The sequence below is a fragment of the Pristis pectinata genome, chromosome 8 (genome assembly GCF_009764475.1).
Source record: "Pristis pectinata isolate sPriPec2 chromosome 8, sPriPec2.1.pri, whole genome shotgun sequence".
NCBI lineage: Eukaryota > Metazoa > Chordata > Chondrichthyes > Rhinopristiformes > Pristidae > Pristis > Pristis pectinata.
The window spans coordinates 5,215,618-5,239,540 of NC_067412.1; the positions used below are offsets into that span (position 1 = coordinate 5,215,618).

At 44.0% G+C, this 23,923-nt stretch overlaps 1 protein-coding gene across 1 annotated transcript in view; it reads left to right on the forward strand.

The window, feature by feature from the left end:
* trrap (transformation/transcription domain-associated protein) overlaps positions 1 to 23,923 on the forward strand; it is a 283,953-nt gene that overhangs the window by 99,674 nt on the left and 160,356 nt on the right. Inside the window, 8 exon segments of the mRNA XM_052021047.1 lie at positions 3,974 to 4,155; positions 6,091 to 6,289; positions 9,321 to 9,449; positions 11,593 to 11,859; positions 16,629 to 16,835; positions 18,505 to 18,663; positions 20,082 to 20,207; positions 22,986 to 23,096. Coding sequence (XP_051877007.1) covers positions 3,974 to 4,155; positions 6,091 to 6,289; positions 9,321 to 9,449; positions 11,593 to 11,859; positions 16,629 to 16,835; positions 18,505 to 18,663; positions 20,082 to 20,207; positions 22,986 to 23,096 — 1,380 coding nt within the window.

Consider the following 23,923-nt stretch of genomic DNA (forward strand, 5'->3'; position numbering starts at 1 on the left):
ATCACAGGCACATAGCATTATTTAAGCAGCATTCACAAGAAAAACATAAATTAAACACAAATTATACACAATTTTTACAAGAAAGAACATAATTAGAACAAAACAAAGTCCATTTTAGCGCAAAGTGATCAAAGTGGTCATAGTGTTGCTTAACTGTAGTGATTAGGGTTGTACTGGTTGGTTCAAGAATCAAATGGTTGAAGGGAAGTAGCTGTTCCTGAACCTGGTGGTGTGGGACTTCAGGCTTATGTACCTCCTGCCCAGTGGTAGCTGTGAGAAGATGGCATGGCCTGGTTTGATGATCTGTTCAACGGCTTCAAGTGAGACCACGTAAGACAAGATATCTTTATTAGTCACACGTACATCGAAACACACGGTGAAATACATCTTTTTGCATAGAGCGTTCTGGGGGCAGCCCGCAAGTGTCGCCACGCTTCTGGTGCCAATGTATCATGCCCACAACTTCCTAACCTGTACATCTTTGGAATGTGGGAGGAAACTGGAGCACCCAGAGAAAACCCACGCAGACACGGGGAGAACGTACAAACTCCGTACAGACAGCGGCCGGAATTGAACCCGGGTCGCTGGCACTGTAAAGCGTTACGCTAACTGCTACACTACCATGCCTGCTGTAAATAGCTGTGATGTCACCAACGCAGAGGTGAGGTACGTGGGTGATGGTCTGACTTGGTGACTACGATCAGAATTTTCGCTCGCTTGTGGAGTCGGTGACCACAGCCTAACCTCAAATGACTGAGGGTTGTTTGGGTTTTCCTTGCAAGGTTTAAGCCTGGAACTTCATCGCCCGGGTCAGTTCTCAAGCTGCAGTTAACAGTCAACAGCAGGATGTGCCATGGAGAGATGGGGCTGTCTTGTAGTTTGTGAGATTTGGAGGGTGTTCCAATAGGGGTTGTGGGATAGCACGTCTTAAAACAATAAAAATGATTTGTATAAAATGGCCAATGGGATGATAAAGCAGCAACTGTAATAATAATTATAGGAAGGATTGTTTTGAATAAATTAGGCAAGTTTTCTTTCCAAATGCCTTAACTGTCATTGAATGTAGGATTGGTTGGACAGGTTGGGAGTGGGGAAAGATAAATCCAGGTTTCTTCTTGGACTTGAGGTCAGTTCAGGAGCTGCTGCTTCTCGTAATGCTCCATTGACTTTCTTGCTTCCAATTTCCACCTGAGAACCTGTTGCAACATTTCTTAAAGGGTATTGGTATTGGTTTATTATTGTCACTTGTACCGAGGTACAGTGAAAAGCTTGTCTTGCAAACCGATCGTACAGGTCAATTCATTACACAGTGCAGTTACATTGAGTTAGTACAGAGTGCATTGAGGTAGTACAGGTAAAAACAATAACAGTACAGAGTAAAGTGTCACAGCTACAGAGAAAGTGCAGTGCAATAAGGTGCAAGGTCACAATAAGGTAGATCGTGAGGTCATAGTCCATCTCATTGTATAAGGAAACCGTTCAATAGTCTTATCACAGTGGAGTAGAAGCTGTCCTTCAAGTCTGGTGGTACGTGCCCTCAGGCTCTTCTATCTTCTATCCGATGGAAGAGGAGAGAAGAGAGAATGTTCTGGGTGGGTGGGGTCTTTGATTATGCTGGCTGCTTCACCAAGACAACGAGAGGTAACGACAGAGTCCAAGGAGGGGAGGCTGGTGTCCGTGATGCGCTGGGCTGTGTCCACGACTCTCTGCAGTTTCTTGCAGTCCTGGGCAGAGCAGTTGCCGTACCAAGCTGTGATGCATCCAGATAGGATGCTTTCTGTGGTGCATCGATAAAAGTTGGTGAGAGTCAAAGGGGACAAACCGAATTTCTTTAGCCTCCTGAGGAAGTAGAGGGTGTGACAAGCTGGTTACATGGAGTGTGTTGCCCCTGCCTAGGGAGTCTAGAACCAGGGTTCACAGAGTAGGGACTTGGCTGCTTAGGGATGAGGTGAGGAGAAGCTTCTTCGCTTAGAACATGTTGAACTTTTTGGAATTGTCTACCCTGGAGGGCTGTGGCATTGAATTTGTCCAAAGCAGAGATCAATCGTCTTCTGGATGTTAGGGGAATCACGGTACAGGGGGATAGTGCAGGAAAATGGCACTGGTGTAGATCAGCCATGATGATGAGGAATAGTGAAGCAGCCTCCAGAGGTCAGGTGGCTCCTCTCTCTTATCACTTAAACTTTCCTGAAGAAATTCTGTTGATCCACGGATCCTGAGGTCACCGGTAGGGGCTCTCGTCTTCATCTCCCAGCTGAACCCTGGGGGTTCGGCAGGTTGATGCAGTCGGATTGATTGGAAGTGGGACGTGGCTGTGGTTGACTGGGCTTTGATGACAGGAGCAAAGCTTTGGCCTTTTTCATGGCAGCTGGCAATCAATCCTAACCATTAGGACAATAAAACAGGTTAACCTGTTCTGACATTAGGAAGTGACACCACCCTGGATGCTTTGCACAGTTTGACAGATTGCAGAAGCTCCTCAGGCACGTATTTTCACATGGTGATTTGTAGTGTGTCATGCACCATTTTGTTTCTCTGCTATTTGAGCATCTTCAACCTCTCACCAGTCCTGGAACATTGACAATATACCTCCCTATCTTGACTCAGCAGATTCTGCCCTCACCCCCAACAAATCCAGCCTGGTTATTTGGAGTCCCTTACTGGCAGCCCACTCACTCAAGCTGCCTCGGTCATTGGGTAGCACACTTGCCCCTTGACTCTGAAAGTCACCGAGTCATACAGCATGGAAACAGCCCCTTCAGTCCAACTGGTTCCATTGACCAAGATTCCCATTTGCCTGCATTTGGCCCATATCCCTCTAAGCCTTTCCTATCCATGTACCTGTTCAAGTGTCTTTTAAACGAGCCGCCAGAGGAAATGGTTGAGTCAGGTACATTAACAACATTTAAAAGACACTTGAACAGGTATGTACCAGCCTCGACCATTTCCTCTGGCAGCTCATTCCATATACAGACCACCATCTGTGTGAAATAGTTGCCCCTCAGGTTCCTATTAAATCTCTCCCCTCTCACCCTAAACCTACGAGGAGGATTGATGGGGTTCATTTGGGGAGGTGGATCTTCGGAATGCAGGCAAATGCGACTAGCTCAGTTAGACAACTTGGTCAGCATGGACTCGTTGTGCTGAAGGGCCTGTTTCCATGCTAAGTGACCCTATGAATTATATAGCTTGTTTTCTGATGTAGGAAATGCGGCAGATAATTTGTGCACAACACGTCCCACAAACTGCTATGTAATGATGACTGGATGATTTTTCTCAAGCATACTGGAAAATGATGTTGATTTACTTTGAATAGTGTTTTGGGATCTTTCATGCCCAGTTGAGCGTATCGATGCACCCTCAGTTTAACATTTCATCTGCCCCGGGCTTAGATTTTTGTGCCGGGGTGGGATTTGAACCCACATCCTTTCAATCTGGGAGTGGGAGTGAGAGTGCTGCTCATTGATACACAGGTAACATGGAGGGTGCTGTTATGGAGCCCTATGCGAAGGCCCTCTCACTCATCATTAAGAAAATTACATGGTTCAGAAAGTAGAATTGTGTGTGAACACCTCAGGAAGCTAGGGCCAGAGATTTTAGGTGGGCTGTATGCTCAAGAATGATGATCCATTCAAAAGTTGTGATCGACGTTCCTCTCTGAGGCACTTTGGCTGGAGTCCAGTTGGTAGGAGATGGGAAGTAGGACAGGTCAGTCAACCCCTTGAATTTCTGGAGAGTTTGAAACCAATACCTTGAGACTAAGAATCCTGGGCTCCATTTGCCCAGCTGGCTGACCTCTATCTAATCCACAAGCCAAATGTTTCTTTCTGTTGTCCAGCATGGCAAGTGTGGGCAGAAGGTACTTGAAGATTAAAGATATTTGACATCTCCCCTGTTATCCGTCATCTGTCTTACAGAGTCTTACTATGGGTTGGTTCTACCACCCTTTTGACCATCATTTTTTGTCTAACAGATAATCAGCATCATTGTGAAAAATGATGGCAACTGGCTGTCTGGTCAACCTCAACTGGTCAGTCACCTGCGACGGGTATGGGTGAGTGATGCGTTCCAGGAGCGACATCGCAAAGAAAGCATGGTTGCCACTCACTGGAAGGAACCAAAACTCCTCGCCTTCTGCCTGCTGAATTACTGCAAGTACGAAACATGTTTTTTTAGAAAAGACAATCATTTGTTTGCTCCTGGGGTTGAGGTGAAAGATGTGTCCTTCTATAGTTTCATAGATTTTTCACTTACGGCCATTTTGGGAATAAAATCTTTGTGAAACTTTTCTATAAAGCTCTGTCTAATGTTTGAAGCTTGCAGTAGTGAAGTTACAAGCATTGCATTCCACCAAGATCTGAATTTCTTTGATTTATAGCTTGCTTGGTTATTGTAAGCTGTGAGGATATTGCATTCTCTTCACATCTCCATCATCTTTTGGAATTTCTGGGTGTTGTATGATCGAACAAAATAATATACTTGACCAGATTATCAAAGTCAAGTTTTCTGTCACGTGCACAAGTACATGCATGCACAAGTGCAATGAAAAGCTTACTTGCAGCAGGATATAGACAGGATGCAGAGTTGGGTGGAGAAGTGGCAGATGAAGTTCAAGTTCAATCCAGAAAAGTGTGAAGTGATTTACTTTGGAAGAATGAACTTGAAGGCGGAGTACAAGATTAATGGCAGGATTCTTAGCAGTGTGGTGGAACAGAGGGATCTTGAGGTCCAAGTCCGTAGATCCCTCAAAGTTGCTGCGCAAGTTGATAGGGTGGTTAAGAAAGTGTATGGTGTGCTGGCATTCATTAGTCAAGGGGATTGAGTTCAAGAGCTGCGAAGTGATGTTGCAGCTCTATAAAACACTGGTTGGACCACACTTGGAGTATTGTGTTCAGTTCTGGTCACCTCATTATAGGAAGGATGTGGGAGCTTTAGAGAGGGTGCAGAGGAGATTTATCAGGATGCTGCCTGGATTAGAGAGTATGTCTTATGAGGAAAGGTTGATCGAGCTAAGACTTTTCACTTTGGAGTGATGCAGGATTAGAGGTGACTTGATAGAGGTGTATAAGATTATGAGGGGCATAGATAGAGTGGACAGCCAGCACCATTTCCCCAGGGCGGGTATTGGTTTATTATTGTCACTTGTACTGAGGTACAGTGAAAAACTTGTCTTGCATACTGTTCGTACAGATCAATTCATTACACATTGCAGATACATATAGTAAAGGTAATGAGTAGATAGGAAAAGGCCAATGCCAGAAGACATCAGTTTAAGGTCAGAGGAGGAAAGTTCAGGGGAGATGTCAGAGGTAGATTTTTTACGCAGAGTGGTGGGCGCCTGGAAAGCACTGCCGGGGGTGCTGGTAGAGGCTGATACAATAGGGACATTTAAAAGACTCTTAGATAGGCACATGGATATAAGAAAAATGGAGGGTTATGGGCTGGTAAGAGGTAAGGGTTAGATTGATCAAGGAGTAGGTGTTTATATAGGTGGGCACAACACTGTGGGTCAAAGGGTCTGTATTGTTCTATGTTCTATCACAGGCACATAGCATCAGATAAGCAGCATGCACAAGAAAAACATAAATTACACACAATCCTCACAATTATTGGCCCATCATGCTGATGCCAGGCCTCCGAAAGAGCTTTATTAGTTTCATCACTTTGCTCTTTTCCCCAAGTCCAGCATTACCCAATTCCATGAAGTATCATTGAATCTGCTTCTGGTCGTGACTTGCTGTGTGCTTAAAAAATTTCCATCTCCCTTCTGGTTTTCCAGCTTGTTATCTTGAAGCTGTGTTCTCTGGTCACTGACCCTGCAGCCATTACAATCCTTTGCAACAAAAATCAGTTCAACAATGTTCGGGACGTGTATGTAAATGGGCTAGTATAGATAAGTTGGCATGGACGAGGTGGGCAGAAGGCCCTGTTTCTGTCCATATAACTCTGAGAATGAATGCTTGACGACTGAACCATTATCTGTGGCGTTGGGTTTGAGGTTGCAGCTATATCATTAAGTTAAAGTCTGATCAGGCCTTGTGTAGATAAATTTAATTGACCGGTTTGTTGATGAATATTAACATCCCCCAGGCGGAATTATGCGGAGATTGAGCTGCTATTTCAGCTGCTGCGAGCCTTCACAGGACGTTTCCTGAGCAATATGACCTTCCTCAAGGAATACATGGAGGAGGAGATCCCAAAGAATTACAGTGTGTCGCAAAAGCGTGCCCTCTTCTTCCGATTTGTGGAGTTTTATGATCCAAACTTTGGAGATGAGCTTAAAGCAAAGGTAATTATATCTACAGTGCTGTTAAAGTCAAAGTTGAGTTTATTGTGATATGCACAGGTGCAATGAAAAACTTGCTTGCAGCAGCATCACAGGCACAGAGCACCAGATAAGCAGCATTCACAAGAAAAACATAAACACAGTTTTTACGAGAAAGAACACAATTAGAACAAAAAACAAGTCCATTTTAGTGCAAAGTGATCAATTGGAATCAGGTTTATTATCACTGACATATGTTGTGAAATGTGTTGTTTTTGCGGCAGCAGTACAGTGCAAGACATAAAAATTACTATAAGTTACAAAAAATAAGTGCAAAAGAGGAATAATGAGGTAGTGTTCGTGGACTATTCAGAAATCTGATGGTCATAGAGTTGCGAAACTAGTGATTAGGGTTGTGTTGGTTGGTTCAAGAACTGAATGGTTGAAGGGAAGTAGCTGTTCCTGAATCTGATGGTGTGGGGACTTCAGGCTTCTGTACCTCCTGCCCGATGGTAGCTGTGAGAAGATGGCACGGCCCGGATGGTGGGGATCCTTGATGATGGATGATGATGAAATGTTGAAACTGTGTTTGCTCTGTATGTGACCCAAAACACTTGAATTGAACATTGAATTTTCCCACTTTATGTAATCCCCATCCTCCATCCCCACACCCCCCCCCCAACCACGCTTCTTCTCTTCTTCCCTTTCCTAGCCCTTTTTTTCCCTTTTACCTTTGACCCATCCCCCGGTGGATCTGCTCTCCCCTCCTCCCCCGCACCTGCCTATCACCATCTCTTACCTGCATCTACCCATCACCACCCTGTGCCCACCCCGCCTCCCCTCTTTTGTCCACCTATCACTGCTCTGCTTTTCCCTCCTATATATTGGGCTTCCCCTTTTCCTATCTTCAGTCCTGAAGAAGGGTCCTGACCCGAAACGTTGATCGCCTGCTTCTCTCCACGGACGCTGCCTGGCCTGCTGAGTTCCTCCAGCATCATCGTGTTTTTCACTTGAATTTATCTCTTGGCATTAGAGCGGTACATTTGTAGGAAATGTCAGAACCATGAAACGTAGAACACTTCAGCACAGGAACAGGCCTTTTGGTTCACGATGCTGTGCCGAACGAAATAAACGCCTAACTAAACTAATCCCTTCTGCCTACACCACGTCTGTATCCCTCCGTTCTCTGCACATTCATGTGCCTATCTAAGAGCCTCTTAAACACCTCTAACATATTTGCCTCCACTACTGCCCCTGGAAGCCCCAGAGTATTTGAAATATTAAGCCTTACAGTGTGGGAAGAGCCCATTTTTCCCATGTCAGCATTTCGAAAATGCTCTTCAATTAATCCTACCTCTACTCTTGTCCCTAGGATCCTCCGATTTCCTGCTAACATTGAATCAATTTCCCTTTTGAATCTGCTCCTATACTGCAGTCCAGATTTTAACATCTTGTTGTGTCTATCTCGTTTTTTAGCATAGATAGACATTATGGTCAGCATGGTAGGCTGAAAGAGCCTGTTTCTGTGCTGTAAGATTCTATGATTTTTTTTGCCAGTGGCTTTTAAATCTGTGTCCTCTGGATGTTAGCAGCCTTTCCAGATTTCACTGAACTTTTAGGTCAAGGTTAATTAGCTTGCTGCAAAATGAGACAAGAAAAAATTTCCTGAGGATATTGTTGCTCATCAGATTCATCATAACTTAAGTACAATTAAGATGCTGATAAATTTGGAATACATTCACTTTGACTGGCATGTAATTTTTGCTGGGCCCAGATCACTGGAGGTGTTTTAAGAGAAGGTAGATAAGCTTTCTGAAAGATCAGGGAATTGAGGCCTTTGTGGAACTGGTACAGAAGAGGAGTTGAGGTCTGGGACAGATCAGCCATGATCATATTAGAACATAAAACATTGAACAGTACAGCCCTTTGGCCCACAATGTTGTGCCCACCTTTAAACCTCGCCTAAGACTATCTAACCCCTTCCTCCCACATATCCCTCCATATGCTTATCTAACAATCTCTTGAATTTGACCAATGTACCTGCCTCCACCACTGCCCCAGGCAGCGCATTCCATGCCCCAACCACTCTCTGGGTAAAAAACCTTCCTCTGCTATCTCCCTTGAACTTCCCACCCATTACTTTAAAGTCATGCCCTCTTGTATTGAGCATTGGTGCCATGGGAAAGAGGCGCTGGCTGTCCACTGTATCTATTCCTCTTAATATTTTGTACACCTCTATCATGTCTCCTCTCATCCTCTTTCTCTCCAAAGAGTAAAGCCCCAGCTCCCTTAGTCTCTCCTCATAATGCATACTCTCTAAACCAGGCAGCATCCTGGTAAATCTCCTCTGCACCCTTTCCAACGCTCCCACATCCTTCCTATAATGGGGTGACCAGAACTGGACACAGTAACCAGAGTTTTATAGAGCTGCATCATTACCTCGTGGCTCTTGAACTCAATCCCTCGACTTATGAAAGCTAACATCCCATAAGCTTTCTTAACTACCCTATCCACCTGTGAGGCAACTTTCAGGGATCTGTGGATATGGACCCCCGGATTCCTCTGGTCCTCTACACTGCCCAGAATCCTGCCATTAACTTTGTACTATTGAATGGCAGGGCGGGCAAGAACTGAAAGGGTAGCCTATTCCTGCTCCATTTTATTTGTTTGTATTCTTTTATGTATTTCAGACCCATTGGCCAATATTGAGTAGCTTTTGTTACTGAAATGTCTGTCACTTTTTCTGGAATCATAAATTTGAGTTCAAGGTTGCTGTCATTGTCATGTGCTCAAGTACAGTGGGTACAGGTACAGTTAAACTTACAGCAGCATCACAGGCATGTAGGTACAGACACACAGAACATAAAATTATACATTGTACATAAATTATACAAGACACTGAAGAATGGGAAATTGTCTTGGCAAAGTTCTAAGTTTAGTGCATTTGTGTGTTTAGTTTATTTCCCATGCTATTGCTAAGGTAGATGATGACATTTATAAGTTAATCAGCATCTATGACAGTTGGCTGACTGTTTTTGCTGTTGTATCTCTCCAGGCTTTGCAGCACATCTTGATCCCTGCTTTCCAGTCCAGCTTCGATAAAGGGGAAGGGGAACAACTGTTGGGGCCCCCAAACCCTGAGGGGGACAACCCTGAAAGCATCACCAGTGTTTTCATCACCAAGGTAAGGTGGAGTAGGGCGAGTTCCTTGTTAGTAAATCCATGCTGACCAATCTTCAGTTACCAATTCATAGATTGGGTGAATGCACGCTGTGTTTGTCCCAGGGTTGGGGAATCAAGAACTAGAGGGCATAGGTTTCAGTGAGAGAGGGGGAGACATTCTCTCTTCTCCCCCTCCCATCGGACAGATAACACAAAAGCCTGAACGCACGTACCACCAGGCTCAAGGACAGCATCCTTGAGATTATAAGATTATTGAATGGTCCTCTTGTATAAGAATGGACTCTTGATCTCACCTTCACCTTGCACGTTATTTTCTACCTGCACTGCACTTTTTCTGTAATTGTAACACTTTATTCTGCATTCTGTATTGTTTTCCCTTGTACTACCTCAATGCACTGATTTAATGAAATGACCTTTATCGATGGCATGCAAAACAAAGATTTTCACTGTACCTCAGTGCATGTGACAATAATAAACTAATTTACCAATTAATAGGAACCAGAGGGGCAACCTTTTGAGCCAGAGGGTGGTCCATTTATGGAATGAGCTGCCAGAGGAAGTGGTTGAAGCAGGTACATTAACAGCGTTTAAAAGATACTTGGTCAGGTACATGGATGGGAAGGGTTTAGAGGGATGTGGGCCAAACGCAGGCAAATGGGTCTAGCTTAGAAGGGGGATCTGGGTTAGCACGGACCAGTTGGGCTGAAGGGACTGCTTCCCTGCTGTATGACTCTATGACTCAATTCATGATTTCATTTTGTTTACCACAGCTATAAATTATTAGTCAGTATTAAAGTGTGATTGTACTTCAAGGAAGAACTTGTCATCTCACCTGTGGCAACTCATTTCAACTCTTACAAGAAAAGGTTTATTCATGCTAAATATTAATAATTCAAACATCTCTACAACTTAAGGTGTTCCCAGCCATGAGCTTTCCATCTTTTGAAGGATTGAAGATGCCCACGGCTCTCATGCAACTTGTGTGGAAATATTTAATGAATGAAATAGCTGAAGCATGTGAGGTAGACTGAGAAGGTTGCCATAGGCTCCAGAAATTTCACAGGCAGCATTTTGCTTTGAATTGTTATTGAATGTAACAAGTCAGAAAGAGGCCATCCAACCCATCACACTCAAGCTGTTACTTCAAAAGAGTTCTGTTTAGCCTCAACCCCTTTTTCTTCCCCCACAGATCTGAAATGTTTTCCTTTCCAAGTACTTATCCAGTTTCCTGTTGAATCGAGTCAAGTCGAGTTTATTGTGATATGCACAAGTACATGTGTGCACAGGTGCAATGAAAAGCTTACTTGCAGCAGCATCACAGGCACATAGCATCAGAAATGCAGCATTCACAAGAAAAACATATATTAAACAAAAAACATAAATCATACAATAACTATACAAGAAAGAACACAATTAGAACAAAAAATAAACAGTTAATTGTAGTACAAAGTGGTCATAGTGTTGCGATACTGAGGTATTGTGCAGGTTGGTTCAAGAACCGAATGGTTGAAGGGAGGTAGCTGTTCCTGAACCTGGTGATGTGGGACTTCAGGCTTCTGTACCTCCTGCCCGATGGTAGCTGCGAGAAGATGGCATGGCCTGGATGGTGGAGGTCTTGATGATAGATGCTGCTTTTTTGAGGCAGTGCCTTGAATAGATAATTTTGATGGGTGGGAGGGATGTGCCTGTGATGTACTGAGCAGACCTGGTCCTACCGTTCTTCCTCAGTTGTTTGGGGCTTGATGGAGTAGATGTGGGGATGATAATTGCCCTGGTTGTGGTGTCTAGAACCAGGGAATGTCATCTCAAAATAAGGCTGTGGATGTCATCTCAAAATAAGGCTGTGGAGGCTTGATCACTGAATATATTTAGGGTAGATTTTTAGATGTTTTAGAAGGGAATTAAGGGAGATGGAGTTAATGCAGGAAAATGATCATAAGGTAAAATGTTGTCCATGATCTTATTAGATGACCAACTCCTGTGTTTATTGTGCTTGAGGCAGCACATTTCAGCCACTAGCAGCTCATAAAGTGAGAATAAACTTTCATCCTCTTTATGATTTTTATTGCCTGTGCCTTTAAATTTGTGTTTGTTAACTATGAATTGACCATCAATCACTGAACCTATCAACCTTTCTCCCCCAGGTTCTGGACCCAGAGAAGCACGCGGAAATGTTGGATGCGTTGCGGATTTACCTCCTGCAGTTTGCTACCCTTCTGGTTGAGCACGCCCCTCACCACATACACGACAACAACAAGAATCGCAACAGTAAGTTGCGGCGGCTGATGACGTTCGCCTGGCCCTGCCTGCTGTCCAAAACCTGCGTGGATCCAGCCTGCAAATACAGCGGCCACCTACTGCTAGCGCACATCATAGCCAAGTTCGCCATTCATAAAAAGATCGTCTTGCAGGTAGGCCTTGTGTTGTTAATGTGTAATCCAATAAGCCTCCGTGCATCCAGCTAAGCCTTGGTATTAAACCATCATTGAGAAGGTGTTGTTATAATTACCAGCTGTGGAATCCATGTTAACAGCCTCATTCAGATATCCAAATAATTTCCCAGGTGGATTTTTATAATAGCTGGCCCCAAACCACAGATTCTCAGAGTGCCTTTGATACACTGTCCTCTGCATCCTGAGATTTCACTCGTAAAAGCTGTGGTGACTGGAGTTTTGCTGGGTCACGGTCACTAGTGCTCCCCATTGCTTCCTTGCCAACCCCTCCTAAGGTCAGTGTATGCCAGTCAATGCAAGGAGGGAATAGGTTGTGGTAGCTTGCTGGTTCTCTGACCAGACTATCAGCCAACAGTCTGCAGCAATGATCCAGAGGTGAGTTTGAATGGCTCCGTGGCAGCTGGGGAGTATAAATACAAGTGGTAAAATCTGAGATTAAAACTCATCTCGGGAAGAAAAAGCATGAAACTGCCGTGTTGTTGTTAAAACCCACCTGGTTCACCATCTCCCTTCAGGGGAGGAAATCTGTTGTCCTTACCTAATGTGGCCTAGATGTGACTCCAGGCCCTCCAACCTACAGCCCAGGAACAGGTCTGTGCCGACCATGATGCCAAATTAAATGAAACCTATGTGCCTGCACATGATCCATATCCCTCCATTCCCTGCCTGTTCACGTGCTTGTCTAAATGCCTCTCAAACATCACTATCATGTCTGTTTCCACCACTACCCTGGCAGTGCATTCTAGACACCCATTATTCTCTGTGTATAAAAAAAAATAAAATCTACCCCGCACATCTCCTTTAAACTCTTCCCTTCTCACCTTCAAGCTATGCTCTCTAATATTTGACATTTTTACCCTGGCAAAAAGATTCTATCTACCCTAACTATTGCCTCTCATAGTAGGGCAGGCACAGTAGTGTAGCGGTTAGTGTAAGGCTATTAAAGTGTCAGCGACCCGGGTTCAATTCCTGCCGCTGCCTGTAAAGAGTTTGTACGTTCTCCCCGTGTCTGCGTGGGTTTCCTCCGGGTGCTCTGGTTTCCTACCACATTCCAAAGACGTACGGGTTAGGAAGTTGTGGGCATGCTACGTTGGTGCTGGAAGCGTGGCGACACTTGCGGGCTGCCCTCAGAACATTCTACGCAAAAAGATGCATTTCACTGTGTGTTTCGATGTACATGTGACTAATAAAGATCTTCTCTTATAATTTTATAAATCACTATCAAGTCTTCCATCAGCCTCCGATGGTGAACTCTAAGCTTCCTCCTCAGTTCAGGGCCAATTAAGGATGGAAAATAAATTGCCTGCAACAACCATGCCCTTTGGTTGAATAAATAACAAGACAAAGAATACTTCTGTGAGTGGTGATCCACCCAGCCTGCAGCCCTGCTGGCAGGGGAAATGGATCACAGCTCTTGATGCCGGCAGCCAGTTGCCTTCTGAGGCTTTTCATTCAGCATTTTGTAGATTGGGGCACCAAATAAACAACTGTGTCAGTCCTGGAGGCGAGTAAGGTTTGCAGGATCCACTCTGGTATTGAGAAACTTTGATTTTCTTTTCATTTGGAGACTTGTGTTTGATTACTACAATAACTGGGGATTTAAAACTCAATCAGCTAAATAAATCTTGCATAAAAAAGCTAGTATTGTTGATGGTAAAAGTGAAGCTACCAGACTGTAGCTAAAGCCCAACATATACCCTGCTGGAGGAACTCAGCGGGTCAAGCAGCATCTGTGGGAGGAAAGGAATTGTCAACGTTTTGGGTTGAAACCCTGCATCAGGACCTGATATGAAATGTTGACAATTCCTCTCCTTCCCAAAGATGCTGCTCAACCCGCTGAATTCCTCCAGCAGATTATTTGTTGCTCCAGATTCCAGCATCTGCATTCTCTTGTGCCCCCATGCTTAGAATTCCATCTTGTTCACTAGTTTCCCAGAGGGATGTCCACTCAGTTTGTCTTGTGCGTGACTCCAGACCCACCAATGTAGTTGGCTCTTAACTACCTGAAGTTGAATTGGCACTCTGTCCACTTGGTTCAAAGATCAACTATCAGCCGTGCCCATACCAGGAATAAATTTCAAAATAAATCTGTGTAGGGATGCTCAAAACCTTTGCTTTTTTGGGGGCTGAGTAGATATTGACCCAACACCTTTTTTAACTGTAGAATATTGTTGATACTTTCATCACCATAAGACAAAGGAGCAGAAGTCGGCCATTTGTCCCATCGAGTCTGCTCCGCCCTTCTATCATGAGCTGATCCATTCTCCCATTTAGCCCCACTCCCCCCCCCCCCCGCCTTCTCACCATAACCTTTGATGCCCTGGCTGCTCAGATACCTATCAATCTCTGCCTTAAATACACTCAATGACTTTGGCTCCACAGCCGCCCGTGGCAACAAATTCCACAGATTCACCACTCCCTGGCTATAGAAATTTCTCTGCATCTCTGTTCTGAATGGGCACCCTTCAATCCTGAGGTCGTGCCCTCTTGTACTAGACCCCCCTGCCATGGGAAACAGCTTTGCCACATCTACTCTGTCCAGGCCTTTTAACATTCGAAATGTTTCTATGAGGTCCCCCCCTCATTCTTCTGAACTCCAAGGAGTACAGCCCAAGAGCCGTCAAACTGACAATGATGTTGCTTAGAAGGAATACGAAATCTGGAACAAACTAGATAATTTGTGTTTGCACTTTTAGATGATGACTGGAAGCCAATTTAATGTCTTATGACTCTTAATCCCTAGGTTTGGCTGAGGTCAGGAACCGAATTATAAAAGAAGTCTGTTTTAAGTTGTGCTTTTTTTCCCCCCTAAGTCAATTCACAATGATTTTTACACGTGTTAATGTCTTCTGAATTCTGTTAACTGGAGTTGAGTAGGGAGATGGGAAGATAAAGAACAGTTTTGCACTCGAGCTACATTAAGCTAAATTGCAACAGCACTCACTTGACACATAAACCCATGGGTGTCAAATCTCACAAATGATGTGCCAATAGACTGTCGAGGAAGTGCTTCAGTGCTGGTGAGTGGGACAGGTCCTTTTTGATAGAACCGAGGTCTTGTGTACCCTTGTGGTTGTATGAGATCCCATGACAATATTCTGAAAAGGGTAGGGAAAATCTCCTGCTCTCCTCTACCCTCAGTCAATACTTCTAAAAGCAGAGCGATTTGCCTCTTACCTCATTACCATTTGTAGAAACTCACTGTGAGGAAAAATTGCCAGTCATGCTTGCCTATAAAGCTATAGTCATTAAGCTTCAAACTACGTAATTGGCTGTGAAACACTTTAAGGCATGGCAAGGGCATAAAAGGTTTTGTATTTTTCTTCAGCCTCCTTGCTTGTTTCTCATAATGGCTTGGATGTGCTTATAAAGTTTATCTAAAATTCAAGTGAAAATATCAAAAAAAACAACTGACTGCTCCTTGTTCTCTGTTTTCATGCTGCTGAGTTAACAGGCATTTTGGCTGATGCTTTGGAGTTTTGAGCCAAACAGCTTGATTAGTTGAAAGGAATTTGTGTAGTTTTGTTTTGGTGCTGGTGCAGATATCACTGAAATGATAACTTGGATGTAAATAGCTCTTCTAATATGGTAAAACAGACTAAGGCATTTAATTAGATTTTGTACCAAACCATACTGTGGGTTGTCAGGAGAGATGCCAAAATTTGGCCAGAGAGAGAAAGAGTGATTTTTTTCTTGGGATCTTGTGTATAACTCTATAAATCTATAAGTGGGGAAAAGAGATTTAGGGGTGAGTTCCAGAGCTTGGGGCCAAGACAGATGAAGCCACAGCTGCCAGTGGTGGAATGTGGCATTGTGAGGGGACGAGGATTAGAGGAGTGCATTGATTCTGTCGGAGGCTGTGGAGGTGGAGAGGAACGAGGCCGTGGAGGGAATTGAAAAGAAGAACGAGGATTTCAAAATTTGCACTGTCTGAGATAGTCATACAGCATGGAAGTTGGCCATTTGGCCCCTCACTTCCATGCCAACCTGTGGGCACCCATTCATATTAATCCCATTTTCCAGACCACAAGAAGTGCATTCCAGGTATTCGCCATTCTCTGTGTGGAAAAAAGGTCCCCCTCAGGTCCACTGTGTATCTCTTACCCCTTACTCTAAATCTCTGCTCAGTTGCTCTTATAGCAGGAGCCAGTGTTGGTTGAGGAGGGGTGATGGGTCAACTATTGGTTGGTCTTGGTTGGTTGGTTTATTATTGTCACTTGTACTGAAGTACAGTGAAAAACTTGTCTTGCATAGCATTCGTACAGATCAATTCATTACACAGTGCAGATACATTGAGTTAATACAGAGTGCATTGAGGTAGTACAGGGTAAAAACAATAAAAGAATACAGAGTAAAGTGTCACAGCTGCAGGGAAGTGCATTGCAGGTAGACAATAAGGTGCAAGCTCATAAGAAGGTAGATTATGAGGTCAAGAGTCCATTTCATTGTATAAGGGAACCGTTCAATAGTCTTATTACCGTGGGATAGAAACTGTCCTTGTCCCTAGTGGTACGTGCCCTCGGGCTCCTGTATCTTCTCCCTGATGGGAGAGGAGAGAAGAGAGAATGACCTGGGTGGGTGGGGTCTTTGATTATGCTGGCTGCTTCACCAAGGCAGCGAGAGGTATAGACAGTGTCCATGGAGGGAAGGGCTAACTTGTTCTGAACTTAAAATGCATCATCGGCTCAAGCATTCCTAAACTAAGATTTGGACACAATCCTGCACAGGTTTTCCTCAGTCTGCTGAAAGCTCATGCCATGGAGGCTCGATTGGTGGTCCGGCAGGCAATGGCCATTCTGACTCCTGCTGTTCCAGCTCGAATGGAAGATGGACATCAAATGCTTACTCATTGGACAAGAAAGATCATTGTGGAAGAGGGGTACACGGTTCCTCAGTTGGTCCATATCTTACATCTGATAGTTCAACATTTCAGGGTGAGTTCCTTTTGCAAGCGTAGTGTGTTTCTAACATGTCCAAAACAAATGTGCATGAATTGTTTGACACATGTCAAGAATAAAGTTCCCTCCCTGCTTCAGGGTGTTTCCTCACCTCAGTTACTTATCTAGTCTTCTCTGTCAGAAGCCACCTACAGCCATCAACAAAGATGAGGGCTTCAGGCACAGGGATACCTTGGTCTGCGGGTTCCTTTCCAAGTCCCAAACCTGTTTTTATATTGATCCTTCATCATCAATGGGTCTGAATCCTGGAGTTCCCAATCCAACAGTACAGTGGGAACAACTTCACCAGCGATGGTTCAAGGAGGTGTCTCACCACCTACAAGAAGGACATTCAGGGTTGGGCAGTGAATTATGGCTTTTCCAAAGATCCAACTGTTTTTATTTGTTATAAACTGATTGTGATTTACTGCAGGGATTTGTCAGCAACACCATTGTTGTTACATCAGATGATGTCAGGGTAGTAGGAGGTGAAGAAGATTGATCTTGATCTTCCGTCTTGCCCTGTAATTCCAACCAGTTGGATTGTTCCTCGTTTTACCTTGGTTCCAGACTCCAGGCTGGAAGGGGAAGCAGTTTTTGGCGGGTGTTGTTGGCCTGGAGGATGTTCGGGATCAATCAAATGGAGAGCTCAAAACATGAAGGAGATATCAATGTTGCAGAATTGTGAACATAGAACAGTACAGGACAGGAACAGGCCCTTCAGCCCACAGCGTCATGCCAAACTAATTAACCTAGTAATTATGGAGCAGAGTGGGGTTGGTGCGGAGGGAGTGGAGAGCACAGTGTTCAGGTTGGAATAGGTGAGGCGAGCTCTTTTGTCCACCTATCACTGCTCTGCTTTTCCCTTCTATTTATTGGGCTGCCCCTTTTCCTATCTTCAGTCCTGAAGAAGGGTCCTGACCCAAAACGTTGACCGCCTGCTTTTCTCCACGGATGCTGCCTGGCCTGCTGAGTTCTTTCAGCATCATAGTGTTTTTAAACTAGTAATTAAATGCCTAACTAAACAAATCCCTTCTCCCTATGCAATGTCCATATCCCTCTATTCTCTGCACATTCACGTGCCTATCTAAGAGCCTCTTAAACGCCTCTATCGTATCTGTCTCCACCACCACCCCGGCAGCACATTTCATGCACACATCACTCTCTGAATTGATGGGCTGACAACATGACATATATGATGTGGAGAGCTAACAGCTATAAATCTTCCCCGTCTTTTGTTAAGGAGTTTGTAAAAATGTCCCCCGTGCTCAGTAACTTACAAGAGTTATACGTTGGAACCCTTTTTCCTACATGGAACGTAGCAGAGTACAGCACAGGAACAGGCCCTTCGGCCCACCATGTCTGTGCCGAACATGTTGCCAAATTAAACTAAATCTCTTCTGCCTGAACATGATCCATATTCCTCCATTCTCTGTTTATTCATGTGTCTAACAGCCTCTTAAATGTCATATCTGCCTTCACCACCACCCCTGGCAGCCCATTCCAGGCACCCACCACTCTGTGTAAAAAAAACAATTCACACATCTCCTTTTAAATTTTCTTCCTCTCACCTTAAGTGCATCCTCTAGTATCCTGTTGTGTAATGTTTAATGCCAGCTGCACGGTTTATAAAGGTGATGGTGTTGGGAATAATATTTTTCTTTAGGTTTATTTCCCGGTGCGCCACCATCTTGTGCAACACATGGTCAGCGCCATGCAGCGACTAGGTTTTACACCCAGCGTCACCATCGAACAGCGAAAGCTGGCAGTTGATCTGGCTGAAGTCGTCATTAAGTGGGAGCTGCAGCGGATCAAGGACCAGCAGGTGAGAAAGCAAGTTTGCTGCATAAATGGCCTCACCTTTAAAAGCAAGATGACTGTTGATTAACAATATTAGATTCACGATTTAAAAAAGAATAGATTTTAACATCTTGATACAGTGTTTTGTTTTAAAAAACCCCAGATATTGAATTTTTTGTTTGTAAGAGCTACCGGTTTAGTCTTATGTAGAATGTAGAACATTACAGCACAGTACAGGCCCTTCGGCCCATGATGTTGTGCCGACATTTTATCCTGCTCTAAGATCTATCTGACCCTTCCCTCCCACATGGCCCTCCATTTTTCTATCATTCATGTGGGAGGGAAGGGTTAGATAGATCTTAGAGCAGGATAAAATGTTGGCACAACATCGTGGGCCGAAGGGCCTGTACTGTGCTGTAGTGTTTAATGTAAGCCTAATGCCAGCAGTGTAGCAGTGTTTTCAAAGTTTCTAGAGTTGCTTATATTTTAGTTTGAATTTGCAAAATAACTCTGGCATTGTATCATCGAGTCACAGAATAATACAGCATGGAAACAGGCCCTTCGGCCCTACTCATCCATGCCGACCACGGTGTTCACCAAGCTAGTCCCATTTCCCCACGTTTGGTCCATATCCCTCTAAACCCCTCTCATCTATGTACTTATCCAAATGTCTTTAAAATGTTGTTGTGCCTGCCTCAACCACCTTCTCTGGCATGTCATTCCATATACGCACCACCCTCTGTGAGAAGTTGTCGTCTCAGGTCCCTTTTAAATCTTTCTCCTTTCACCTTAACCCTATGCTCTCTCATGTTTAGTTCCCCTTCCCTGGGAAAATGGACTGCACATTCACCCTGCCTATGCTCCTCATGACTTTATACACCTCCATAAGGTCATCCCTCAGTCTCCCACATTCCGAGGAATAAAGTCCTAGCCTGCTCAGCCTCTCCCTGTAACTCATTGAATGTTTTTATCCGATGGGGTCTGATATCTGCAAAATCTAAATGTTGATTTTATAGGACACGAACTTTGTTTAATTAGTTGGTTTGATTAGCAATCCTGGGATTGGATGTTATTTATAATTCAGAACATTTCTTTGTGGTCACCCTTGGCAGTCTCACCTCAGACTTGAATGGTGTGAGTTGAAGTCACACTCACTGTGAGTAAAATTGAGCAAAAAGTCCAGGCCAACACTCCTCCTCTGCATTGCTGGAGGTTGTATCTACTTGTTTATGGAAACTTGCTGTGCCCTAGTTAGTTCCTGAGTCTCCAATGTTACTAAAGTGACTAAATTCAAGTATTACTTCATCAGCTGTGCTTTAAAAGGTCATTGAAGTCAAGAAAGGCACTATATAAATGTAGTTTGCTTTATTGTGAGACTTGATTTTTGGATATTAAAATCATCCAGACATTGAATATTCTTGCAACCCCACCCCCAATATGTAGCCTGATTCCGATCCAGATCTGAATGGTGGCGGAGAGGGAACCAGTGCAACCAATGGTAGCGTCAAACGTGGTCTGTCTGTGGATTCCGCTCAGGATGTGAAACGTCTCCGAACAAATGCTGGAACTGTGAGTACAATCTGGACGCGAGGCATTGTAGTGATTTGGTTTTAATACTTGAATTATTGATTAATTTCTCCAGTTTTCCTTCACAGGATTATGCATCCCTTTAAAGTATCGTTACATTGAGCTGTGTCGTTGACACTTGGATTATTGGGAAGTTGTCTAGGTGAAGTTTCGGAAGTTAGGTTGGATCTAGCAAAGTAGCATTTACGCTGACCTCCAAATAATTTTAAAATTAATTTCATCTCCATGTTCTGTCTGGAAAATTATAATTGCACAATATATTTCTAGTGATTGGAATATTCTTCAGTTTGGACAGCACAACAGTTTGAGGTAGTTACTTGCATCATTGGTTATTGAGTGCTAAATTAAAATCACCTAAATTTCATCTTATTTTACCTACAGAATAGTGTGTACTTGCGAACTACATTTTGCTTTCAGTCAGTCATGTTTTCATAAACTGTTTTGAGTGAGGATACAGCCTGGTTATTAAGGTTCGCCATTTTGTTTACTGACACAGTGGTGTCTGTCAGTGCTGCCTCCATTTTATGTTGAAGTGAATTGTCTGTAACTTGCACTACTTTGCCTGTATGCCTAGATTTGGTATTTTTGGATGTGTTAATTTGACTGCAGTGTTAAAGTAATTGACTAAAAATAACGTGATGCAGTGGGAAGCCACTTTCTGATTGAAGCTGCAAGAAATACCGTGCTTTGTCCTTAATTCTAATTGTTCATTCATTCCTGAGGAAGAAAATGTGCTTTAAAAGGCAAAATTGAGATCCAGAATTTTCCCTGATTTTCACGAGCAGAAGTCTTTCACTGCATGTGTGTCTCAATGACTTGTAAATTGGTTTATTATTGTCATATGTACCGAGGTGCAGTGAAAAACTTAGTTTTGCATGCCATCCATACAGATCATTTCATCACATCAGTGCATTGAGGTAGTACAAGGTAAAACAACAACAGAATGCAGAATAAAGTGTTACAGTTACAGAGAAAGTGCAGTGCAGGCAGACAATAAGGTGCAAGGCCATAACGGGATAGATTGTGAGGTCAAGAATCCATCTTATCATACAAGGAGACCGTTCAATAGTCTTATAACAATGCTGTTGGGACACACGAGGAGAACGTACAAACTCCTTACAGACAGCAGCCAGAATTGAACCCAGGTCACTGGCGCTGTAAAGCGTTATGCTAACCGCTACACTACTGTGCAACAGAAAGAATACCCATTGATGGAAGGATTAAAAACTGCAGTGTGCTTTACAGGCTGCCCAGGGTAACGAATGGGTTCCGTATTTACAGAGGTCTTTACAAAAAAAGTCATTTGATATGGTAGCTATACCTCCACGGTATTGAAATTAATGGCATCAAAAGGACATAAGACTGATAAGAAAGAACAATTGTTAAAAGTACAGAATTCTGCTGTTCATAGGAACAAACGGACTTTTGAATTTTAATAGTATTATGGGAGCTCGTTCGTATGTAGGGGTGTCTGTAAGTTGGGCATTCTTAACCTGGGGATGACCTGTATACAGTATATGAATAGGAACCCTTGAGCTGATGGTATGATTCCCTTGCACCTCTTCTCTCACAATACATTAGATCACGTGCTGGTTTAGAGAGAGGCCCTGAAGCCTTGGAGACCCTGAGACATTTACTCCCCCCCCCCCCCCCCCCCAGTTGTCTGCTGGGTGTGTGAATACAAAGGGTAACTAATACACAACACCTGTTAGTACCAGCAGCCAAAGACAAACATCTGCTTCATTTTCTAGTTTGCTTTAACACACAGTGTTTACAGCAATTGACTCGGAGACACAGTTGTGCGGTAGTTAATGTTACAGCCTCACAGCTCCAGGATCACGGGTTAGATCCTGACCTTGGGTGAAGATGTGTGGAATTTGGGTCTTTTCTGATCACATGGACTGGCTGCTGCTGCATTGCAAAGACGTGTCACACACAAAATGCTGGAGGAACTCAGCAGGTCAGGCAGCATCTATGGAGGGAAATAAGCAGTCGACGTTTCGGGTCAAGACCCTTCATCAGTCCTGACCTGCTGCATCTGCAGAATCTCTTGTCTCCCTCTTGCAAAGATATGTAGTAAGGTAATCGATGCTTGTAAGTTACCCTTTAATCTATTGTAATAGATAAAAGAATCAAAGGGGAGCTGCTGGGCATATGTGAGAGGTAATAAGTTGCAGGGGTACAGTGAAATAAGGAGAGGGTATTGGTATTGGTTTATTATTGTCACTTGTACCGAGTACAGTGAAAGTACACTTGTACAGTGAAAAATTTGTCTTGCATACCGATCGTACAGGTCAATTCATTACACTGCAGTTACATTGAGTTAGCACAGAGTGCATTGAGGTAGTACAGGTAAAAACAATAACAGTACAGAGTAAAGTGTCACAGCTACAGAGGAAGTGCAGTGCAGGTAGACAATAAGGTGCAAGGTTGCAACAAGGTAGATGGGGAATGGGGCTAATGGGTTTGCACTCAAGGGACCTGGCGTAGACTCATTGATCCAGGTAAAGGCCACACTTTGTAACTCCAGCCTGTGAACATTATCATCACCTGAGACTCCTGTATCACTATAACACAAGGCTCATGTTGTAACACTTGGGGAACCAGGTGTTGTACATGAGGCAAGCTTACATCTTATTTTTGCAGGTTGTCACACTGAGTTTAGGTGAAACTTATGCCTGCTGGAGTTGGTTTCAAAGCAGTTAATATTGTATCTGGTTGCAAAAATAACCTCAATTTATTATTTTTTTTAATTGACAGGTGTTTGGCCGTAGCCAATCACTAACTGGGGCTGATCATCTACTTTCAAAACCCATTGACAAACAGCACACTGATACTGTAGTGAATTTCCTCATCAGAATAGCTTGCCAGGTAAAGGCCACACTTTGTAACTCCAGCCTGTGAACTTTGAGACTTGACTTGAACTGTCTGATCTGAACTACAGCATTAATGAATGTTAATACATCAAGGGGCTTTATTTTTTTGCTAACGCCAATCCTTTGTCTTTCTTTACCCTCTGACATTTATTCGATTTAAAAAAAATATTGGCCCACAATTTGTTTGGTTCGCTTGGTAACACCATTGTCTCGGAGTACAGGAGTTTAGGTTCAGTTTCCACTTCAGGTGATGTTGGCTGGCACTGCAGCGTAGAGCAAGTGTTTCACTGCTGCCAGTTCTGTTTCTCTGATGGGATGTTAAACCGAGGACCTGTCCACTTTGCCGAGCAGCTGCACTACGTCCGCCGTGGCGCTCTGGAGCTTGCAGTTGCCAGCCATTTTAATTCCCCTCTCCGTTCCCACACCGACCTGTCTGTCCTCGGCCTCCTCCACTGCCAGGGTGAGGCCAGACGCAAACTAGTATTCTGCCTGGGGAGTCTACAACCCGACGGTGTGAATGTTGAATTCACCAGTGTAGGTAATCTGCTCCCCCTCTGTCCCTTTTCTCTCCTAATCCACCCAGATCCTCCAACAATGTCCCCACCCCAAGCCCCCATCACCCAGTTTCACTCTAATCCCCTACCTACCTCATCTGCCCATCACCCACACATTCCTCCCACTGGGTCCCCCCCCCCCCCACTGTTCCCACCTGCCCTGCCCACCTCCCTGATCTGGTTCCATGCTCCACCTTCCTCTCCTATCAGATTCCACCATCTGCAGCCCTGTGTTGCCTCCACCTCTCAGCTCTGTCGCTATCCCCAC